This window comes from Tupaia chinensis, unplaced genomic scaffold (assembly GCF_000334495.1).
Source record: "Tupaia chinensis unplaced genomic scaffold, TupChi_1.0 Scaffold145907_1, whole genome shotgun sequence".
In the NCBI taxonomy this organism is placed as follows: domain Eukaryota; kingdom Metazoa; phylum Chordata; class Mammalia; order Scandentia; family Tupaiidae; genus Tupaia; species Tupaia belangeri.
In genome coordinates, this window is record NW_006205765.1 from 2,054,758 (window position 1) to 2,073,934 (window position 19,177).

The 19,177-nt window shown below is 47.6% G+C and overlaps 3 protein-coding genes across 4 annotated transcripts in view; 2 read left to right on the forward strand and 1 right to left on the reverse strand.

The window, feature by feature from the left end:
* The window catches only part of RNF25 (ring finger protein 25), an 8,025-nt gene extending 625 nt beyond the window's left edge, over window positions 1-7,400 (forward strand). The window contains exons 2-10 of the mRNA XM_006168654.2: window positions 2,847-2,921; window positions 3,166-3,268; window positions 3,359-3,426; window positions 3,521-3,590; window positions 5,333-5,404; window positions 5,498-5,641; window positions 5,982-6,074; window positions 6,351-6,485; window positions 6,747-7,400. Of these exons, the coding sequence (XP_006168716.1) occupies window positions 2,847-2,921; window positions 3,166-3,268; window positions 3,359-3,426; window positions 3,521-3,590; window positions 5,333-5,404; window positions 5,498-5,641; window positions 5,982-6,074; window positions 6,351-6,485; window positions 6,747-7,319 (1,333 nt within the window). The 3' untranslated portion in view covers window positions 7,320-7,400. The remainder of the gene's footprint in view (window positions 1-2,846; window positions 2,922-3,165; window positions 3,269-3,358; window positions 3,427-3,520; window positions 3,591-5,332; window positions 5,405-5,497; window positions 5,642-5,981; window positions 6,075-6,350; window positions 6,486-6,746) is intronic.
* Window positions 7,401-8,055: 655 nt separating this feature from the next.
* On the reverse strand, window positions 8,056-12,533 carry BCS1L (BCS1 ubiquinol-cytochrome c reductase complex chaperone). Of its 2 annotated transcripts, none has more exons than XM_006168658.2 (8): window positions 12,455-12,533; window positions 10,842-11,162; window positions 10,606-10,745; window positions 10,214-10,408; window positions 9,248-9,311; window positions 8,753-8,922; window positions 8,510-8,627; window positions 8,056-8,381 (listed from the first exon to the last, which is right to left on the reverse strand). In XM_006168658.2, exons 2-8 carry the CDS (start codon window positions 11,159-11,161, stop codon window positions 8,111-8,113), a joined length of 1,278 nt encoding a protein of 425 aa, XP_006168720.1. In that variant the 5' UTR covers window position 11,162; window positions 12,455-12,533; the 3' UTR covers window positions 8,056-8,110. The 2 variants fall into 2 exon arrangements, with proteins under 2 accessions (XP_006168720.1, XP_006168721.1); XM_006168659.3 differs by lacking the exon at window positions 12,455-12,533 and adding an exon at window positions 11,949-12,434.
* Window positions 12,534-12,675: 142 nt separating this feature from the next.
* The window catches only part of ZNF142 (zinc finger protein 142), a 28,432-nt gene continuing 21,930 nt past the window's right edge, over window positions 12,676-19,177 (forward strand). Inside the window, exons 1-3 of the mRNA XM_006168660.2 lie at window positions 12,676-12,801; window positions 13,065-13,215; window positions 16,237-16,550. Coding sequence (XP_006168722.1) covers window positions 16,271-16,550 — 280 coding nt within the window. The 5' untranslated portion in view covers window positions 12,676-12,801; window positions 13,065-13,215; window positions 16,237-16,270. The remainder of the gene's footprint in view (window positions 12,802-13,064; window positions 13,216-16,236; window positions 16,551-19,177) is intronic.

Genomic DNA, 19,177 nt, shown 5'->3' on the forward strand with positions numbered 1-19,177 from the left:
TCGGCGTCCGCGGCAGCGGGGGACGAGGACTGGTAACTTTGGGGCCGTGGGCTTCGGCTGACTCGCTAGGTCTGGCGCCGGGCACTGATGGCGGTCGCAGAGAGTCCGCCTGGCCGCCGTGTGGGGTGGAGCGAGGGGTGAGGGAAGGCAGCGACGGCGACGCTCTCCTGGGAGAGCTGCTGGCGGGGGACGGGAGGGTGGACCGGAGGGTGGAAGGGCGCTGATCCGAGTGAGATCGTGACTCCGCCGGCCAGGCCAGCGCGGGCCACGCCGTCTCCGGTTCGATCCTCCGGCCTCACCCCATCCCATGCCCTCCTCCCGAAGTGATGTTCTCAGGCTTAGGGCTGCCTGCTCATCAGACCGCCCCATCTCCCTTTCTCCTCTCTGAACCGATGTCCTCCAGCTCGGTCCCCCTTTCCCCCTTGGATCAGCCAATTTCTGCCTACGCTTTCCTCATCCATTCCTTCCCAGACAGCACTAAGGAAGACCGTTGTCTGAATAAAGCTAACTCTTGAAAAAACATCTTTCTAATCATTCTCAGATATCGTTCGCAGGAGACCAGAATCTGGAAGGACTTGGGAATTTGAAAATAGAAAAATGTGGGTTCACGCCATAACTTTATTAGCTGTGTGATGCTGGCCAAGCAACCTAGTTTCTGTGAGTCAGTGTCCTCAGCTGTTAAAAAGTGGGTGTGGCATCTACCTCATAGAACAGTTGAGAGACTAACTATGGATTTACAACATACATGAGCCTCCTTTTCATTAATACTTCTGAGGCCAGGCACCTGAGCAGGTTAGATGAGCCTGGAAGTAGTCATTTGCCAAAAGGTACTCAGGACTAGGAATCTGGGTCTGACTGAGTCTAAGTCTTACATTCTTAGTACTAGTACATTCTTTTTTTTTTTTTTTAAGAGAGATTTTTACTATAGGTGCGTGCATTTGACAGAAAATGAGACAGCACACTCCTCCACCCCAGGAGGGATGGCCATGCTACAATCCCTTCATTCTCCGCTCAGGATTTTGGGTGGGCATGCACACACAAGCGCCCAGCCTGAGTTTTAAGCCTCCAGGTCTGGGACTCAAACTGTGATTGACTATATGGGAGTCCAGCAACATAATCATTGTGCCATCTGCTAGTCCACGCTAGTATATTCTATAACCAACCCCTTTTTACGTCCTACCCACCTCCCTGGTTTTTTTTTTTAAGAATTATTTTTAAATTTAATTTTATTTATTTATTCATTTTAATTTGACCAGAGAAAGATGCAGAAAGAGAGGGAAAGTGAAAAAGCAAGCCACTAGGTCCCAGATTCAAACCGCAGTCGGCCATGTGGGAGTGTCCAGCACATTAACCACCACACCTCCTGCTGGTCCCCCCACCTCCCGATTTTTAATCACCACATTACCACCATCCTATCCTGTACCTCACATTTGAGATCCACATCACAGAATAGGTGAAGTACTGAAGGGCCTTTTGACTGAGGCTACCTCTCAATGTTCCGTTAGTTCATGGAGCCAATCATTGCTGGTCTTTATTAAGACTGTCTATACTGATGGTTTTGTACCTGTTGAGGAGAACTTTAAGATTTTTAAGAGACCTCTTAAACCATGGAGAAGACAGTGGTGACTGCAGCAGCCACCTTGTGGTGTTGACTCCTGCTCCTATATTTACCAGAACCACCCACTTTTGTCTGAGGTGTGAGGTTTCATATTTTATATTTGAAAAGAAAGGAACGCTGATACAGGTCATGGTTGGGCAGCCCTGTTCTTGATAAAGAGTGAACAATATAACTATAAGCAAGCAAAGCACACCTCTTTCCATGTATCAGCTGGGTAGAGCTGTGGACTAATCTCTCATTTTCGGTATTGTTATAACCGCTGTTGCTGTGCTTGAATGTGTGTCCTCTGATTTACATCAGGACCATGATCAACCAGCCCCCCAGCATCATAAATAGATCCAGAATACTAACAACATCCTCCCTCCCCTTCCTTTAAGGGAGAGGTTATATACAAACAGGAATAGAAGAGGACCCAGACTAGCTACTATGGCTCAGATTCTATTAGGTGCTTTATATAAACAAACTACCTTTAATTCTCACAGTAACTCTAGAGAATAAGTGGTGTCTGTGTGTGGTAGACAGAGTAACTCAGACTTACAGAGCTAAAGAACTACCCAGATTACATAGCTGGTAAATGATTGGTACCTATGGACTCCAAGGGTGACTGCCTTTCTGCTATGACACAGCCTTTACACCACCTATACCTGTTCAGGTTGGTGTCTCCTTCCAGGGTGACTTGTGTTGGCCATATGTGTAGATAGTAGCCAGGGCACTGGGATCCATACTGAACAGCTGTATGAGAAAGGGCAGGACTAGTATTGGTGACCTTGATGTTAATGAATGGGTGCCATATTTCTGGGTCAAAGGGATGGCCATTAAGGGATAACAGTGAGATCATTAAACAGGGAGACAAGAAACCTGGCTCTGGTCCTAGTGCTGCTTGTGTCAAGTTAGTTGTTTTTCCTCTCTGGGAATCCATATCCTCATCTGTTGGCAGAAATGTTCTCTAAAATTCTAATCTCCATGTTGCCCATCTGGCCGCTTGACAACTTAAGGAAACATCTCCCTCATATTTAAGGAGTTTAGCAATAGACTGTGTTTTGGCAGACTGCTGTTTTACTACAAAGCCAGTCTTTTTTTTTTTTTTTTTAAAGCCAGTCTTTATAGACCTTGGCAGGCTTCAACAGGGAGAGCTGTAATGTTGATAGAGATCTGTGGTACCTCATGGGGATACTAGTGGGGGGAAATAACAAGTTACCACTAAAGCGGTCTCCCCCTGTCTCTCTAGGGTCCTTCCCTCTGAAGTCGAAGTGTTAGAGTCTATCTATCTGGATGAACTACAGGTGATTAAAGGAAATGGCAGGTATGTATTCAACTAGGGGTGGGCAGGAATCCCTTTAGTAACAAGGAAAGGATTCTGTGCATACTCTGGTCTTAAGACATTGGGAGCCTTGATTCAGAGGTGGTGTTTCTCTTGTGTAGACAAAGGCTATTCCTTTAATCCTCCTGAAAGGAAGAGTCCAGTGCTCACTTCCTCACGCTCATTCTCCCCAGCCTGCCAGCCCAAGCCCAGTCACATCCTGGGTCTCCACTTTATCCACATGCAGATCTTCACCTTGGGAGATCCACATCACTCTGCACCCGGCCACTGCAGACGACCAGGATTCACAGTATGTCTGCTTCACTCTGGTGCTTCAGATCCCAGCTCAGGTGAGGGCCTTATTCTATAGAATCCAAGAAGAAAAGGGAAAGAACCTAGGAGGAACCGCTTTAGTGGTAACTTGTTATTTTCCCCCACAGTATCCCCATGAGGTACCACAGATCTCTATTCGGAATCCCCGAGGACTCTCGGATGAACAGATCCACACGTAAGTTGGGCTGGTTGGAGCAGGGAAAACTTGGAACGCAGCTCTGCCTGGTGAGGGAGAGGGGACAGGCCTAATATTTGTTTTCCCTCTTCAGGATCTCACAAGCACTGGGCCATGTAGCCAAGGCCAGGCTGGGCACCGCCATGCTCTATGAACTCATTGAGGTAAGAGGTGTACTAACCTGGGAAAATGTCTTTCCCTTCAAGCTAGAGCAGTTTCTCTCAAAGGAAGCCATGGGGCTAGGATTTTTTTTTTTAAGAACTATAGCCATGGGGCTAGGATTTTTTTTTTTAAGAACTATTTATTTAACTATTTATTCCTTTTTTTTTTTTTTTTTTTTTTAATTTGACCAGAGAGAAATACGGGGTTGGGGTGTGGCGAGAAATCAAGCCACCAGGTCTGGGATTCAAACCATAGTTGGCCATATGGAAGTGCCCCAGCACCTTAACCGCCATGCTACCTGCTGGTCCCACAGGGCTAGAATCTTAAATATATCTGAAGTCACTTATTTTATTTATTTATTTTTTTAGAGGTTTTTGCTATAGGGTGCGTGCCCTCGCCAGACAGAAAGAGAGAGACAGAGAGACAGAAAGCAAGAAATCACCCCCCACGGGGGATGGCCACACCGCAATCCCTTCTCTTCCATTCTCCTCTTGGGATCTTGGGCACGCACGCACATGTGCCCGGCGTGAGTTTTAAGCCACCGGGTCTGGGACATGAACCGCGGTCGACTACATTGGAGTCAGCGACATAGCCATTATGCTAACTGCTGGTCCCTGAAGTCACTTATTAGTCCTTGTTTAGGTAGGACATCAATTAATCCAGAAAGATGAGACTTTCATATTTCAAAAGATCTCAAAAGAAACTTCCCCAAGTTGTCTATTGTCAGAAACTCACTTCTTTAACTTGCATTTTTCTTGTATCAGTTTCAGTGCATTTCTTATTCTTTTAGTACTGGCAAGTGAAAGTGGAGAAGGGTATGGATCATCTTGGGGAGGGGTGTCTTAGCCATAAACACATTGAAAGCTAGCCCATCACTGGAGCTGTCACTGGACAAAAAAGAAAAAAAAAATCACAGTTTTTAAACTCAAAGAGTTGCTACCCTGGTTAAGGAAAAAACTCATATGAAGCAACAGCTAGAGCTTTGAGTGACTATACACACATATTTTGTGGTTTGAAATGAAAAACACAAGTACAGTGCTGTTTTCCTCTACTTTAAATTTTTAAGGGAGGTATTCAGAATAGAATGGAGGTGGGTGGCCTAGAGGCAGAGTGGGCATGTTAGACCCCTGTATACTCCTAGGTCAGGCCTTTACAATGCAGCTTTGAACTTGTGGAATTCCAGAGTGTTGGCCATGCAAACAACAGTACACATGCATATTTCATAGCCTAACTCAGTGCCTTTTGAATTCTCTGTCCATTTGGGTTGTCCATGCCTTGACCTTCATTCTGAAACCCAACTCCAGATCAAATTGCCCCAGGGGGAGTGATAGTCAAGGGGGAATTCATCAAGAAAGACCTCCCAGAAGATGAATTTTAATTGAACATTTTTTTTCTCTCCAAGGTATTATTTTCATCTCCAAGATAGGTTAAAGATGATTAAATGAGAGGACAGACAACTAAATTGGGCTTTGAAGCCAGGAAGATCAAATTTAGGAGAGGGTCAGGGACGTGGGGAAGGAGTGATTCCAAGCAGAGGGAGTAGTACCAAGATAGGAAAGCATGAACACACACACACACACACACACACAAAGGGAGGGATGGAGGAAAGAGGAAGGGAGGGTGGGAAAGCAGGCATGAACACAAGGTAACAAATTGGCTTAGCCAGTCACTCCTGCAAGTTGTAGGATAGGCTTTGCTCACAGTTCTCACCCCTGCCTGTTTAAGCACTGTCTTCTCTCCTCAGAAAGGGAAGGAAATTCTCACAGATAACAACATCCCCCATGGACAGTGCGTCATCTGCCTCTATGGCTTCCAGGTGGGTTTCTCAGTTGGGATTGGGGATCTGCTTGGGATGAACAGACGTGTTCGGAGAGCTCTTGATGCAGTGCCCTATGTGTCCTTCCTCCAGGAGAAGGAAGCCTTTACCAAAACACCTTGTTACCACTACTTCCACTGCCACTGCCTGGCTCGGTACATCCAGTACATGGAGCAGGAGCTGAAGGTGCAAGGGCAGGAACAGGAGCAGGAACGGCAGCATGTGGCCAACAAACAGGTAGACCTCACTGGCCCTTGCTGGCCCACCTGATGCCCTTAAGTGTCTCACAGCCTCTTCCATCCCTCTACTCTAGTGGCTCTTAATATTATTTAGGTCATAGGATCATTTGATATGAGTGAAATCTCACCTCTGTCCAGAAAAGGGGGTGTCCTTATGCACACTTCCATATTACTTGCAGTTTGAGGGGACTCCCAGACCTCTAGTTGGGCAGCTCTTGCCCTGTCCCATCTCAGTCTCAGCCCTCTGCAGATTAGGCTGGCTGACCAGGGTTAGAGACATGCTGGGCTGTGAAGCAGGGGTTTGACTTCTTTTTCTTTTTCTTTTTTTTTTTTTTAAGAAAGCAGTTGGTGTGCAGTGTCCAGTATGCAGAGAGCCCCTTATATATGACCTTGCTGCACTGAAAGCGGCCCCCGAGCCCCAACATCCCATGGTAAGGGGATTCCCTTCTGAGCCAGGAATAATGGTGTTCTGTAAGGAGGGAGGTGTGGCATCCTGTCTGCATCGAATGGGATCTCTGGAATTGGGCCTGACCTGCTTAGATCCTCTCTGCAAAGCCACATTCTTCACTGGGAGCCTAAGGCTTTGGGAGCTGTGTCTGAGGGACAAAACCAGGACCCTTATGCAAATCTCTCCTGAGGCAGTTGTAGAAGACTGCTGTCACCTCCTGTTTATTCTTTACTCCCTGCCATCCTGCCTCCTTACCCAGGAGCAGTACCAGCCCAATGCAGAGAGCTTGCGCCAGCAAGAAGAACGCAGGCGGCTCTACCAGAGGCAACAGGAGCAGGGGGGCATCATTGACCTTGAGGCCGAGCGGAACCGGTATTTCATCAGCCTTCAGCAGGTGAGGGAAGAGCTTCCTACTCATCCAGTGATGCCATGAGTTAGCATCCCCCTCCATTGCCCTCCACCTTCTACATATCAGTGCCTCGAGTGGCCTCTTACTGCCAACCCCACAAACACCACCCTGCTATGGCTCTCGGGTGAGCTTTGTTCTACCCAGGGAGGTTAAAAGCTGATGGTGGTCGGCTTGATAGTAGGAGGAACCCACAATTCCCCATTTTAAGGAACTGCATCTTCCTCGCTGCATCTCCTCACTTTCTAGCCTCCTGCCCCTGTGGAACCCGAGTCAGCTGCAGATGTCTCCAGAGAATCCCATCTGCCCAGCGTCCTTCCTTCAGAACTATCCACCTCACCAACCGTCCAGCCCACCCTGCCAGCTCCACTGCCTATGGCCACCCAGTACACATTTGAGAAGATTCCAGGCACCGGGGCAAATCAGCAGAGGCCAAATGAGACCCAGAAAGCTATGCGAGGTACCCCCCAGCCCAGTCGCCCCTGGCGACAGCCTGAACGGAGGTACCTGAAAGGGGAGTGCTGTGCCCCCAAAGGTACCAGTGATGCCCAGGAACTGCTGCCTCCTGAGGGTCCCCTCAAGAAGTCCATGGACCTAAAACCAGAACCCCATAACCAAGGGGTTGAAGGTCCTCCTCCAGGGAAGGGGCCTGGAAGCTGGCAAGGGGCCTCATCCCGCAGGACTCGGGACTGTGGTCGCTGGGAGCGTTCCAAAGGCAGGACGCCGGGTTCTTCCTATCCCCGCCTGTCTCGAGGCCAGGGAGCATACAGGCCTGGTGCTCGGAGGGAGCCGCTGGGCCTGGAGTCTGAGGATGGTTCCTAGCAGTACTGTGGGGTCTGGGAGCTGGAGATGGGAGGGGGGCAATAAAGATACTTGGCCTTGTTTGGCTTTCTTTGCTTAGTAGCACCTCCCTGCCATGAGCATAGCTTTTTCTACATTCCTGTTAAGACTAGGGTATGGCTGGGACCAGCAAATGGTGTAATGGTTATGTCGCCGGACTCCTATGTAGTTGGCCATGGTTTGAGTCCTAGACCTGGCACCTTAAGACTTACGCCGGTATGTGCATACCTAAAATCCCAAGAGGAGAATGAAGGAGAAGGCATTGTGGTGTGCCTGTCTCCCTGGGGGGTGATTTTTCACCATCTGTCTCTATCTCTCTGGCGAGCATATGCACCCTGTAGCAAAAATCTCTCAAAAACAAACAAACAAAAAAACGGGTTATGGCAGAGTAGCCCCCAGCCCTGCTCTGAAGTCTGTCCTCCCAAGGAAGCTGGACAAAGGGGGTCTGATATTTCACCAGCTAGTAGAGTTCAGGGAAAATTCATGACATGCCAGCATTTGAGCAGAACCCTTAGGAAGCACTGTAACAAGCCACTGTGTATAACCCCACATCTCTCTATATTCTATCTGAATACCTTTAGTGGAGGAATCTATTTCCCTAATTGCTCTAGTGTCCCTTGTCCTTTGTCTTAGATCACATCCTCCTCTGTATATGTGGTGGCCTGACTCTAATTGGAAGCCCTGCTAAAAGTTTTACTCAAGTACCAACACAGGGAGGGAGGGAGAAAGGTCAGGAGAGTATGGCAGGTGTTTATTGATTTCCTCAAGGAGAGCTAAGAATAGCCTGGCTGATCACGCCTCAGGACCTCGACATTGTGAATTGCCCCTGCAGGATCATTTTTATACAGCATAAAGTAGCCCTGCACCTGGGCGGGACTGATCTGGGTTGTAACTCGAAGGACATGTTCTGCAAAGGCCTCAGCCAAGGAAGGTGCTTGCCCCGGATAGAACCGCTGGAACATCTGGGTGAGCTGCCAGTGTGAGCAGTAGCCCACATACTCCTTCAGGTCCACTCGCCCTGGGCGTATGAGGGCAGGGTCTAGCCTAAGAGAAGGCAGGAAAGCAGAATCAACAGGCAGCAGTCAAAGACATGCCCCTCAACATCTCAATCCTCCCAAGGCACTTAAGGGATGGGGCTGGGCCCTGCAATCTGAAGAGCACCTCACTCTCACCTGTCAACATGGTTGGTGGTCATGAATACAATGCGTGCCTCAGTGGAAGCCACACCGTCCAGGGCATTGAGCAGGCCACTGAAGGTGAGTCGGCCCAGGCCTTGGTACTTGACTGGGTCTGGAGGAGCCAGGCAGAGAGAAGGAAAATGACTGTCACAGTCCTGCTTACAACGAGCATCCCCCCACCCCTCCACTTACCTTCATTTTGAACTACTACCCTTTCCCTCAGCCCGTCTCACTCACTCTCCACAGCTAAGTCTCGACTGAGGAAGGCAGCATCCACGTCCTCCAAGAGCACCAGGCTCTGCTGCGGGGCCACGCTCAGCAGGTGGTTGAGCCGGTCATCGGAGAGGCTGGAGTCGGTGAGACTCAGCAGACAGATGCTGTGCTCCAATTCCCCAGCCAGGGCTGTGCTGTGGGGATGCCATGCAGGAGGTGTAGGTCACCTGGAAACTTCCACAGGCCCACCTAACTTTTGCTCAGTCCTGGGAGGTGTCTCCAAGGCCCGACTCTTCATGTCCCATGTTCACCCTGGTCTCTCTTCTCCATGTTCATTTACCTTTCTCTCTCTCTCTCTTTTTTTTTTGGGGGGGGGGGTATGTATGTGTGTATTCATTTATTTATTTTAAACATTTTTTTAATTTCACTTTCTCTGTATCCTTGCAGCCTGTTTTTTGTTCCCTCCCCCACCCACAAAGGCTAAGTTTTACAGTTAAGAGAAATTGTGACTCTACTTACATAAAACTACTCTTTCCACAACCAGGGGGCCCATAAAGCAGGTAGCCACGTCTGTAGGGAATGCCTGGAGAGACAGGATGATTGAGGCCTATAATGAATCACATACCCTGGTCCATGTTCATTACCAGCCCTGTGCCTTAGAAGGCTGATGTCCTTGGTATTAGAAGAAATCAACTTTATTTTCCCCTTCATCTTGGGGTATTAGGCTAGAGGTTTTTCGTTGTTGTCTTTGTTTTTTAAGAATTATTTACTCAAAGGGACCAGCAGTTAGTGTAATGGCTATGTCGCTGGACTCCCACGGAGTCAACCGCGGGTCAAGTCCCCAACCTGGTGGCTTAAACTCACGCCGGGCGCGTGTGTGTGCGTGCCCAAGATCTCTAGAGGAGAATGGAGGAGAAGGGATTGCAGCGTAGCCATCCCTCCTGGGGGTTGATTTCTCACTTTCTATCTCTCGGTCTCTCTGTCTGGCGTGCACACGCACCCTATAGCAAAAACCTCTTCAAAAAAATAAAAGAATTATTTCCTTAATTCTGTTTATTATTATTCAGTTTGACCAGGGAGAGAGAAAGCTAGCCACCAGGTCTGGGACTCATAGTAAGCCATCTGGGAGTCCAGCCCCTTAACCACCACACCACCTGCCAGCCTCTAGGCTAGAGATTTTTTATTTCATTTGGCCATAGACCCGTCTGTCTACTCCTGCTCTAACTACATGTAGAAAAACAGCCCAGGGGTCAGCATGTGGTGCAGAGGTTAAGGCAGGTGGATCCCACATGACTGAGTACATGGTACAAGTCCCAGACCTGGCAGCTTAAACACTGGCAGATGTCAGTGCCCAAAATACCAAGAGGAGAATGGAGAAGGGACTGCAGTGTGGCCACCCCCAGGCATGATTTCTCACTTCCTGACAAGTGCACATGCTTCATAACAAAACAAAACAGCTCAGCCAAGACCCCAGCTGCTTCTCACCTCTGTCAGTGTACCACTTGGGGTTATCGATGAATTCCCGGATGTCCCTGACAATTCGGTCAGCCAGACCCTGTTGCAGAACCACAGAACTCAGTGGCCGGCGTCGGCGAGGATAGCCAAAGGGGCGCCATTCAGACCCCACAGCTGTGTACATCACGGTCTTCCCTTCCTCCTGTTGCAAGGCCAGTTCTCGAGCTAGGAGGCAGAGACGTGACAAAGTTAACAATTCTTTTCACCATGGCTGAATCCGCAGGTAGAGCTGTGCCAAAACCACTTCCTTCTGGGCCCTGTTCCCATGGGTTCAAATCCTCTTAGGCCTCCTCCAAGCCCCTCTTTTTGATGTCCCCAAGCCCTGCAATCCCCTTATAAAGCCTGCCTGTGCCATCCCACACCTTCCTCCAAAATGTTGAAGAAAACCTTGCGGTCAGTGCCCAGGGCCGTGAAGGTGACAGATTCCCAAGGAGTCCCAGTCTGCAAATCTATCATCTGCATCTCTCGACTTCGTTCTACCCGGATCCATTTCCCTTGATACCTGAATAAGAATGGTCATAACGGGGTGAGTGAACTGATGGAACCCAGCTCCATTCTCCTTTTCTATTCTCAGAGCCCTCTTAGCTCTGAACCTTACCAGATAAAGTGGTTTCCAGGGCTGGGGACAAATTCAAACTTGGTGGAGATGCGGCCACTTTCGTGCTGAAGGTACGAAGTCTCCACACTGAGGTGCTGACTCCGGGTACTGTGACGGGTGAGCCAGCTAAGCAACCAGGCATAGCTCCTGTCTCGAGCAGGGACTTCCAGTGTGATCATGTAATGGCGCCGGAATGCCACCAGGCCTAGTTGCGCGCCCTTTCGGGCCAAGGCCAAGGCTGTGCCCACACCCACCAGCCCAAATCCAGCACCAAAATAGGGATTGTCCTTCAGGGCCAGAATAAATTCTGAAAGCGGCATTCTGAAAAGGAAACAAAGGAAACGGAACCTTACAGGCCCTGAGGCATTATCAAAACCTAGGGGTAGGAAGCAATGGAGATGGAACAAAGCACAAGATTAGAAACTGGATTCCAGGATAAATTCTCCAACCCCACCCCATTCATTCCAAGCAGGAAAGACAGGTCAGTACTACTGTGTGTTTCAATATCCTCCTCCTGTGGGGTAGAGACAATGTTGGAATGCAACAGCTGAGACTCTAGGCCCCTCATCTCAGTTTGCCCATCATTCACCTACTCATACCTCGGTTTCCTGACAGTCATGTTTGGAGACACCTTAAACCCAAGAGAGCAATTTAACCAGCTTCACATCAGGACAAAGGATGGACAGAATTTCTGTGATCCCTGGGACTAGCTGAGATAGAAAAGGACTCGCTGGCTGGAGTCAGCAGGGGTGACTTGTCATTAACCCCATCCCTTGTTATCGTGAGTAATGTCTTTCAAACACCCTCTCCCTTGCATACTCAATTTCTAATATCCTGTTTAGACTTTTATTACCTCCCACCTAAGCTTTCTCTTTCAAATTAAAATTTCAGTTCTTGAAATGGCACGTTAATGGATCTCCACCTCTTTCACCAGTTATATAGAGATCCAGATCTTTCTTCATAAGGATCACCTCCAATCCTCTCAGTCTCTTCCCTCTAGCACCTTCGATGTCTGGCTCCCAGCAGACCCCTAATTGGGTACAAACCCTTCAGCCTCATACTCAAGGGCCTGCGCAACATAGCACCCACCTACCTTTCAAAGCTTACCTCCTAATACTCCTTGTTCACCAAATATGCAAACAACCTCCCACTTCTTGCGCCTGCTGTTCTCTTGGTTCGGAACGCCCATTCTTTATTTCTTCCATTCTCCCCAACTGAAATCCTGCCTATCTGCTATTTCCTCCACCAGGCCTTTTCCAAATGCTCCCTTCACCCCAAAATGTGACGAGGTCTGATTACAGACAATAAGATCCCGAGGAATAGGGGTCAAATTTTTCGAGTACACCGCTTCTCCGCCCCCTACCCGACCCCATTCAGCTACTTCGTCTAGCGCTCGACACGCAGGGTGATGAACTGACAGCAGTGACCTCGGCGAAGGCTCAGAGCTGGGATCTAGAATTCCCAAACACCGATGCACGAAATGCCACCGACAAAGTTCTCAACGCCTCTGTCCTTGCGGAATACCCAGAAGCCCCCCACCCAAACCTCCTCCGTGCCCCAGCTTGCGCTTCCAACAACGTGGTTTGGAAGAACCTATCACTCCGCCCCCTTACCTCCATGACTCTCTGGCCCTCTGTCTCGATGGTTTCGCCCTCCGCACTGAGGAAGCGCCGCTCAGCCCCGCCCCCGGGTTCTTTCACCTACTTCCCGCCACACCCACCGAGACGGCCCGGCCGCTCTGTCCCCACGGCTCTCGATGGTACTCCTCGGGCTTTAGAGCTGGGGCGGCGGGAGAAAACAGATAGAGAAAAGCAATAGAGGATACCGCCAAGAGTAAGAGAGAGTGCCCTCCCATACGCCCGGTGTCCTCGAGGTGGCTGGGCCGGAGGCGGTCACACAAAGGGCGCTCCAGCCGCTGTCGACCATAGAGATGCGGCTCCCGCCGGCTTCGGGCCGGGAGGTGAGTGAGCGACTACGGGTGGGAACTGGGAGGGCAAGCGGGTGGAGCGAGCCCGAGGCAAAAGTTTCTCGAGGCAGAGGATGAGAGTGGGCCTGGGCGGCGGGAACCCTTGGGAGAAGTTGCCGAAGGTAGCTCGCCGACGAGCGAGGCCCCAGAGCATCTAGCCAGTCGCCCCGGCGCTCAGCCGCGTCACGGCTGTGAACCCCGCCTGGGACCCGCTGCTTCCCCTCAAGACGGTAATCACGGCAATGCTCCGTCCCAAGCCTTGCAGGTTACAAAACGCCTTTCCCGTTCGCTGACTTTTGGGATCCAGCTTTCGCCCGACGATGTGGACGCTGTTATCGCCTCCATTTTACAGATAGGAAAGCTGAGACCCAGAGAGGCGAAGCGACTGCATCTGCCCGAGGCCACCCGGTGAGTCGACCTAGAGGCAGGTGGGAACCAGTGCGCCACGGTCCCCAGGCAGAGCTCCTGGTTCCCCCAGGCTCTCTTACTGCTTTGGTCTGTCCTTTCTCGTCCTCTATGCCGCTGTCCTAAAGGTAAGCACATTTCTTCTCTCGTGCCCATCTGCCTCCTCGCGTCGGAGGCTCGCTGTCCAGAGGGCACCGCGTCCCCATTGGGTCCCCCTGGGGGGGTATGTACGTGGAGCTAGAAGATTCTTCAGAGCAGAGGTCATCTGTAAGTGGAGGTTGCGGATCAGAGTGCGGAATGCAGAAGTGCACTTCCCTGTCATCTCAATCCCTGTGATCTGGATTTTTGAGTCTTGGGATTCTGAAGAATAGAGAATATCAGCTTCCAGGATATTGGTTTCTTTTTCTTTTTCTTTTCCCTTTTTTTTTGCATCTTCTTACTCAACCACTGCGACTTAATTTCATGAAGTGATAACTGTCATTCTTAATTAATCACTACTTATTCAGCTTGAACTCATTTTAGCCAGGTATAATGGCTAACGCAATTGAATTGCCATTCATTTCCCAACTGTATTCCAGCATTTGCTTTGAAGCCACAGTGAGTTGGTGAAATATCTCTAGTTATTTGAGGTGTGAGGAACCACTGACTTAGTATGGTACAAAGTACTTTAGTCTGATACAGCTCCGTTGCTACATTTTTTAATAGACTCTTCTAATATGTCTGACTTGCACAGATTATTGGTGGTTTGTGTTTATTTAAGTGATGATGTCAATAAACTTCACTCAGAAACTTAACGGTGGCAGGAGAGGGACTGATAGGTAAATAGTGCAGTATGATGCAGTTTGTGATAAGGCTATGTACAAAGTGCCATTAGGAACTCAGAAGAGAGAAAGGTAAGAGTGTCAGGAAGCCTTCATAGTAGAAGTGACATTTGTGCAGCTCCTTAAAGGATAGGGAAGAGTTGGTTAGCCACGTAAGACAGACCGTGAAGGGGAAAAGGTATATAAGTCCAGAGAGAGGCAAAAGCAAGTAAGGGTGTGGAAACATAAGAGGATGCAGTGAATTTGGAGAACGGTAAATTCTCTGGATCAGAGACTCACTGAAAGTTAGGGTAGAAGATGAGTCTGAAGAAGTCAGCAGAGGCCATATTATGAAGAGAGGGCCTATTACCCACCTGCAAGAATAGGGATATCATGAAGAATTAAGATTGAAAAGGATCCGGACTAGCAGATGGCGCAATACTTATGTCGCTGGGCTTTCTTGTAGAGAACCATAGTTCGAATACCAGACCAGTAGCTTAAAACTCTTGTGTGGGGGGCAGCAGGTGGCATGGTGGTTGAAGGCGCTGGACTCCCACATGGCCAATCACGGTTCAGGTCCTGGACCGGGCAGCTTGCTTTCTCACTTTCCCTCTCTGTCTCTCTCTGATTGAACTGGAAAATAATAAATAAAGTTAGGAACCAGCAGTTAGCATAATGGCTATGTCACTGGACTCCCGTGTAGTGACTGCACTTCGAGTTCCGACCCCAGTGGCTTAAAACTCATGCCGGGCATGTGTGCGTGCATGCCCAAGATCCTGAGAGGAGAATGGAGGAGAAGGGATTGCGGCGTGGCCATCCCCCCTGGGGAGTGATTTCTCACTTTCTGTCTCTTTGTTTCTCTCTGTCTTTCTGGCGAGCATACGCGCCCTATAGCAAAAACCTCTCAAAATAAATAAATAAATAAAAATTTTTGGAGAATAAATAAATAAACAAAGTTAAATAAAAATAATTCTTAAAAATAAAAACTCCTGTGGGGGGACCAGCAGATGACATAATGGATACGTTATTAGACTCCCATGTAGTCCACCGTGACTTGGGTCCTGGACCCAGTGACTTGAAACTTATGCTGGGGATGTGTGCATACATGCCTAAAATCCCCAAAAAAAAAAAAGAGGAGAAGGAATTACATGGCATGGCCATCGCCTCTGGGGGGGGGTGATTTCTTGCTTTCTGTTTCTGTCTCTCTATATCTCACTCTGGCTCTCCAGTGAGCACACTAGCAAAAAGTCTCTCTAAAAAAAGAAAACTCACACCAGGCATGTATACATACCGAAGATCTCAAGAGGAGAATGGAGAAGGGACTGTGGTGTGGCCATTCCTCCTAGGTGGTGATTTCTCATTTTCTGTCTCTCTCGCGAGCATACATGCCTTATAGCAAAAATCTCTCTTAAAGAATTACTTTATTTAACTTTATTTATGTACTTATTTATTTTTTTTATTTTGACCAGAGAGGGATAGGGGGGGGTAATGAGAAAACAAGCTGCCAAATACAGGATTTGAACTGCAGTCAACCATGTGGGAGTCCAGCACCCCTAACCACCACGCCACCTGATGGCCCCACAAAACTTTTGTTTTTTTGGAGAGGTTTTTGTTATAGGGCATGAGTGCTTGCCAGAAAGACAGAGAGAAACAGAGAGGCAGGGAGCGGGAAATCACCCCCCAGGAGGGATAGCCGGATAGCCACACCGCAGTCCCTTCTCCTCCGTTCTCCTTTCGGGATCTTGGTCACGCATGCACACGCGCCCAATGTGCGTTTAAGCCACTGGGTCTGGTACTCAAACCACGGTCAACTACATGGGAGTCCAATGACATAGCCATGCCAACTGCTGGCCCCACAAAACTCTCTTAAAAAAAAAAAAAAAGATAGAAAGGGTCCTGTGAAGGCCTTTGGCTCTACCCAGTTTTATTGCATAGAAGAAAATTGAGACCCGGATTACTTTATGTTTTGTCCCAGGTCACTTAGCTGGCAAGAAATACAGGCTTCAATATGTTGGCCAAAACTTGTCTATCTCCTAATATTGACTCTTATCATTTTTTATATTTCCTGTTTTGAACATTATCATAAAATTAAAATCTCCTTTTAGGTTAACAAGGTACAGCATGCTGCCATGCAAGGAAGCGGGCACTGGGCTGTATACTCACATCAACTGGGAAAAGTGAGAGTTTTAACCATATTTTGTTTTTCTTCTGGTTGGCTTTTCAGCACTTAAGAAGCCACAGCACTAAAGCCGGCGGTGATGACAGACTCCGGGTTGGACTCACAGCCAGCCAGCAGTACTGGGGAGATGGATACACTGTGCCCCGAACTATTGCTGATCTCCCCGCCTCTCTCTAATCGCGGAATCTTAGGGCCTGTCCAGAGCACCTGTCCATCTGGGGATCCCACACCTTTGCCACCTGATCCAAGCTGCCTACTGGTAGAAGCCACAGCAACTGAAGACGACCCAGAGAACATGGAGATCATTGTGGAAACAGTAGCTGGAGCCCTGTCCTCAAGTGCTCCTGGAGAGACCCCAGGTACATAGTCACTAGCAGGCCAGTAGGACAAGCCCTGAGATTCTGTCTATGCTATTTTTGATCTTTCTATATAAATATGATGAGAACTCAAGGTAGCATCCTATTTTTATACTTGAGATGTTGTAATTTGGTTTGCAGTTGGTGCATGTTGACCGAAGGCTGGCAAAGTGGTATACAGCCTCATACTGAGCTTTTGGCAGAGTCCATCCCTGCAAAGGCTTTGTGTCTGCTAGGCGGGCATCCAGAAGGGAAGACCTTTCTGACGCCTGTGCCCACTCCTGGCTTGTCCTTGCTTTTACAGTCCTTGGGGATTCTTCCTCTCATTTTGACTCTTCCACCTGGAACTGCAGCCAGAGATCAGGCAAAAGGCCCAGTCTGTCTCTACCACGCTGGGCTTAGCAGGGCTTTCCAGAGGTAATCTGGTATTTCTCTGTCCTAGTTTCTTACATATAACACACTTTACTCATTCAAGGCATGTCGTTCAGCTTAGCAGTTGAGCGTTTGTATTTTTCCTAAGAGAAAGATTCTCCCCTTTATCCTTCCTATACCTATAATTTCTTATTTTTAGGAAATATCCATTTTTCAACTGCCATTCTCCAGCTGCCACCACTTCTTTGGCAGTATAGTGTAGTGACAAAGAATTCTAGGAAAGATTAGCTAATTTGGTCATGTCATAGTTCTAATCTGTGTGGTGAAAGAAGTTTCTTTAAAAATTGCAATATGTAAGAAAGGAAATAAGTCTAAAATTCAAAGAGTTCCACAATAAATAAACAATAAAAAGAAGAGTGGATAAAAGAAGTTGACATGCAATTCACTAAAAAAGAAGTAAAAATAGTCAATAGCCATGTGGAAGAATACCTGTTCTCACTAACACACAAATAAATTTCAGTTAAAAATAATCATGAGAAACCATTTTTTATTTCAACTTTAGCAAAAATTAAACATTTTTTGTAATGCCTTGTGTTGGTAAGACTGTGGAAAAACATGACTTATGGAGAATGTAAATTAATCTTCTGAAGGTAATTTTAGCTGTTCAGCAGAATTTACAGTATGCACACTCAGACCCGATTATTCCACTCTAGCAATCTGTCCAATAGAAAGACTCACATGTGCACTGGGATACAGAGATGAGGATATGTCAAGCAACTTTTTTTGCAATGGCTGAAAACCATTCAAATGTCTATCAGTAAGTGCAGGATTTCATTCAATTTATCCATCCTCTGAAATACCTAACCTGGATTTGAAAAAAAAAAAAAAGGGGGGGGGGAATTTAAATGTGCTCATAGACAAAATATGGTTCATATATAACAAGTGAAGGGGAAAAAAGCAAATTACAGAACTGACAAAAAAAAGGTCTGAACAGATATAGATCTGTTTGTATAAAGGTAAGAGATAGTTATTATTTTTCTATGTCCATCTGTATCATTTGAGTTGTTGCAGTGACTTTTTAAATAATGATAAAAGAGAACAGAGTAAGTATAAGGCAAAATTGAGTTTGAGTCATGACTCTACCACTAACAAGCAGGATGGTCTTAACATCATAGAATCTTTTTAATTCTTGTTTTAAGGTTTTTGCCATGGGGCATTTGTGCTTGCCAGAGAGAGACGGAAGGAAAGTGAGAAATCATACCCCGGGGTGTGGGGGGGAATGGCCATGCCACAGTTCATTCATGTCTATTGTTCTCTCAGGATTTTGGGCACACGTACAGACATGCCTGGTGTGATCTTTAAGCTGTCAGGTTCAGGATTCAAACACTGTTTAGCCATGTGGGAGTCTAGTGCGTTAACTACCATGCCGCCTGCTGGCCCCAAATCCTAGGACCTTCTTATCATAGAGTTGTCACAAGACCAATGAGAGTGTCTCCTAAGCCTTTCTTTATCAAAGTCTTGCCTGTTGCTTAAGAAATGGCAGCAGTTATTTTGGAGGTGACTTGCCTTTTCTCAAAAATGATGTTCTCTAGGCCAGCTCCGGATTCTGGTAGTTGGGCATCCAGATCCCACATGGCTGACCACACAGTCCCAGACCTGGTGGCTTAGGAAGAACACTGGGCGCATGCGTGCCCCAAATCCTGACAGATGGAGAAATGTAGGAGAAGGGAGTATGGTGTATCCACGCCCCATTGGGGGTTGCCTTCTCCCTCTCCCTCTGTCTCTGATGAGCACATGCACCCTCGAGCAAAAATAAATAAGGGAGGCAAGAAGGATGGAGGGAGAAAGGAAGGAAAGAAGATGCTCTTTATTTATGCATTCCTGTGCCTTTGAAAAGCTTTTACAGAATTTAAAAGTAATACTTTGTCATTAAATTGCAGATATTATCCCTAGTTATCGTTTTCTTTTGCAAGTTGCTAATTTTTATTGGGGCAAAATATAATACCTTTTCTTAATGCTTTCTGGATTTGGTTAATGTTTGTTCATTCACTTAGCAAATATTAAGTACCTATCTTATGTCAAGTATTGTGCTAAAAACTGAGAATCCAAACATATAGATGGTACCTGACTTAATGGGCTTACAGTCAAGTGCAGAACCAGACTTAAAGTTCATCTGCACTCCATGAATATTAAAAGATTCACTTACATTTTCTACTAGTCACTAACCCTTCTGAGTCTTGTTCCATCTTTCTCTGTCG

Bases quoted from the DNA above. Each gene is read 5' to 3' on its own strand.
- BCS1L (XM_006168658.2), bottom strand. From the start codon at position 11,161: ATGCCGCTTTCAGAATTTATTCTGGCCCTGAAGGACAATCCCTATTTT. The intron at 10,409-10,605 runs GTGTGGGATGGC...TCTGCCTCCTAG, and splicing joins CTTCAACATTTTGGAGGAAG to CTCGAGAACTGGCCTTGCAA. The intron at 8,382-8,509 runs GTGAGAGTGAGG...GCCTTCTCTTAG, and splicing joins ACCACCAACCATGTTGACAG to GCTAGACCCTGCCCTCATAC.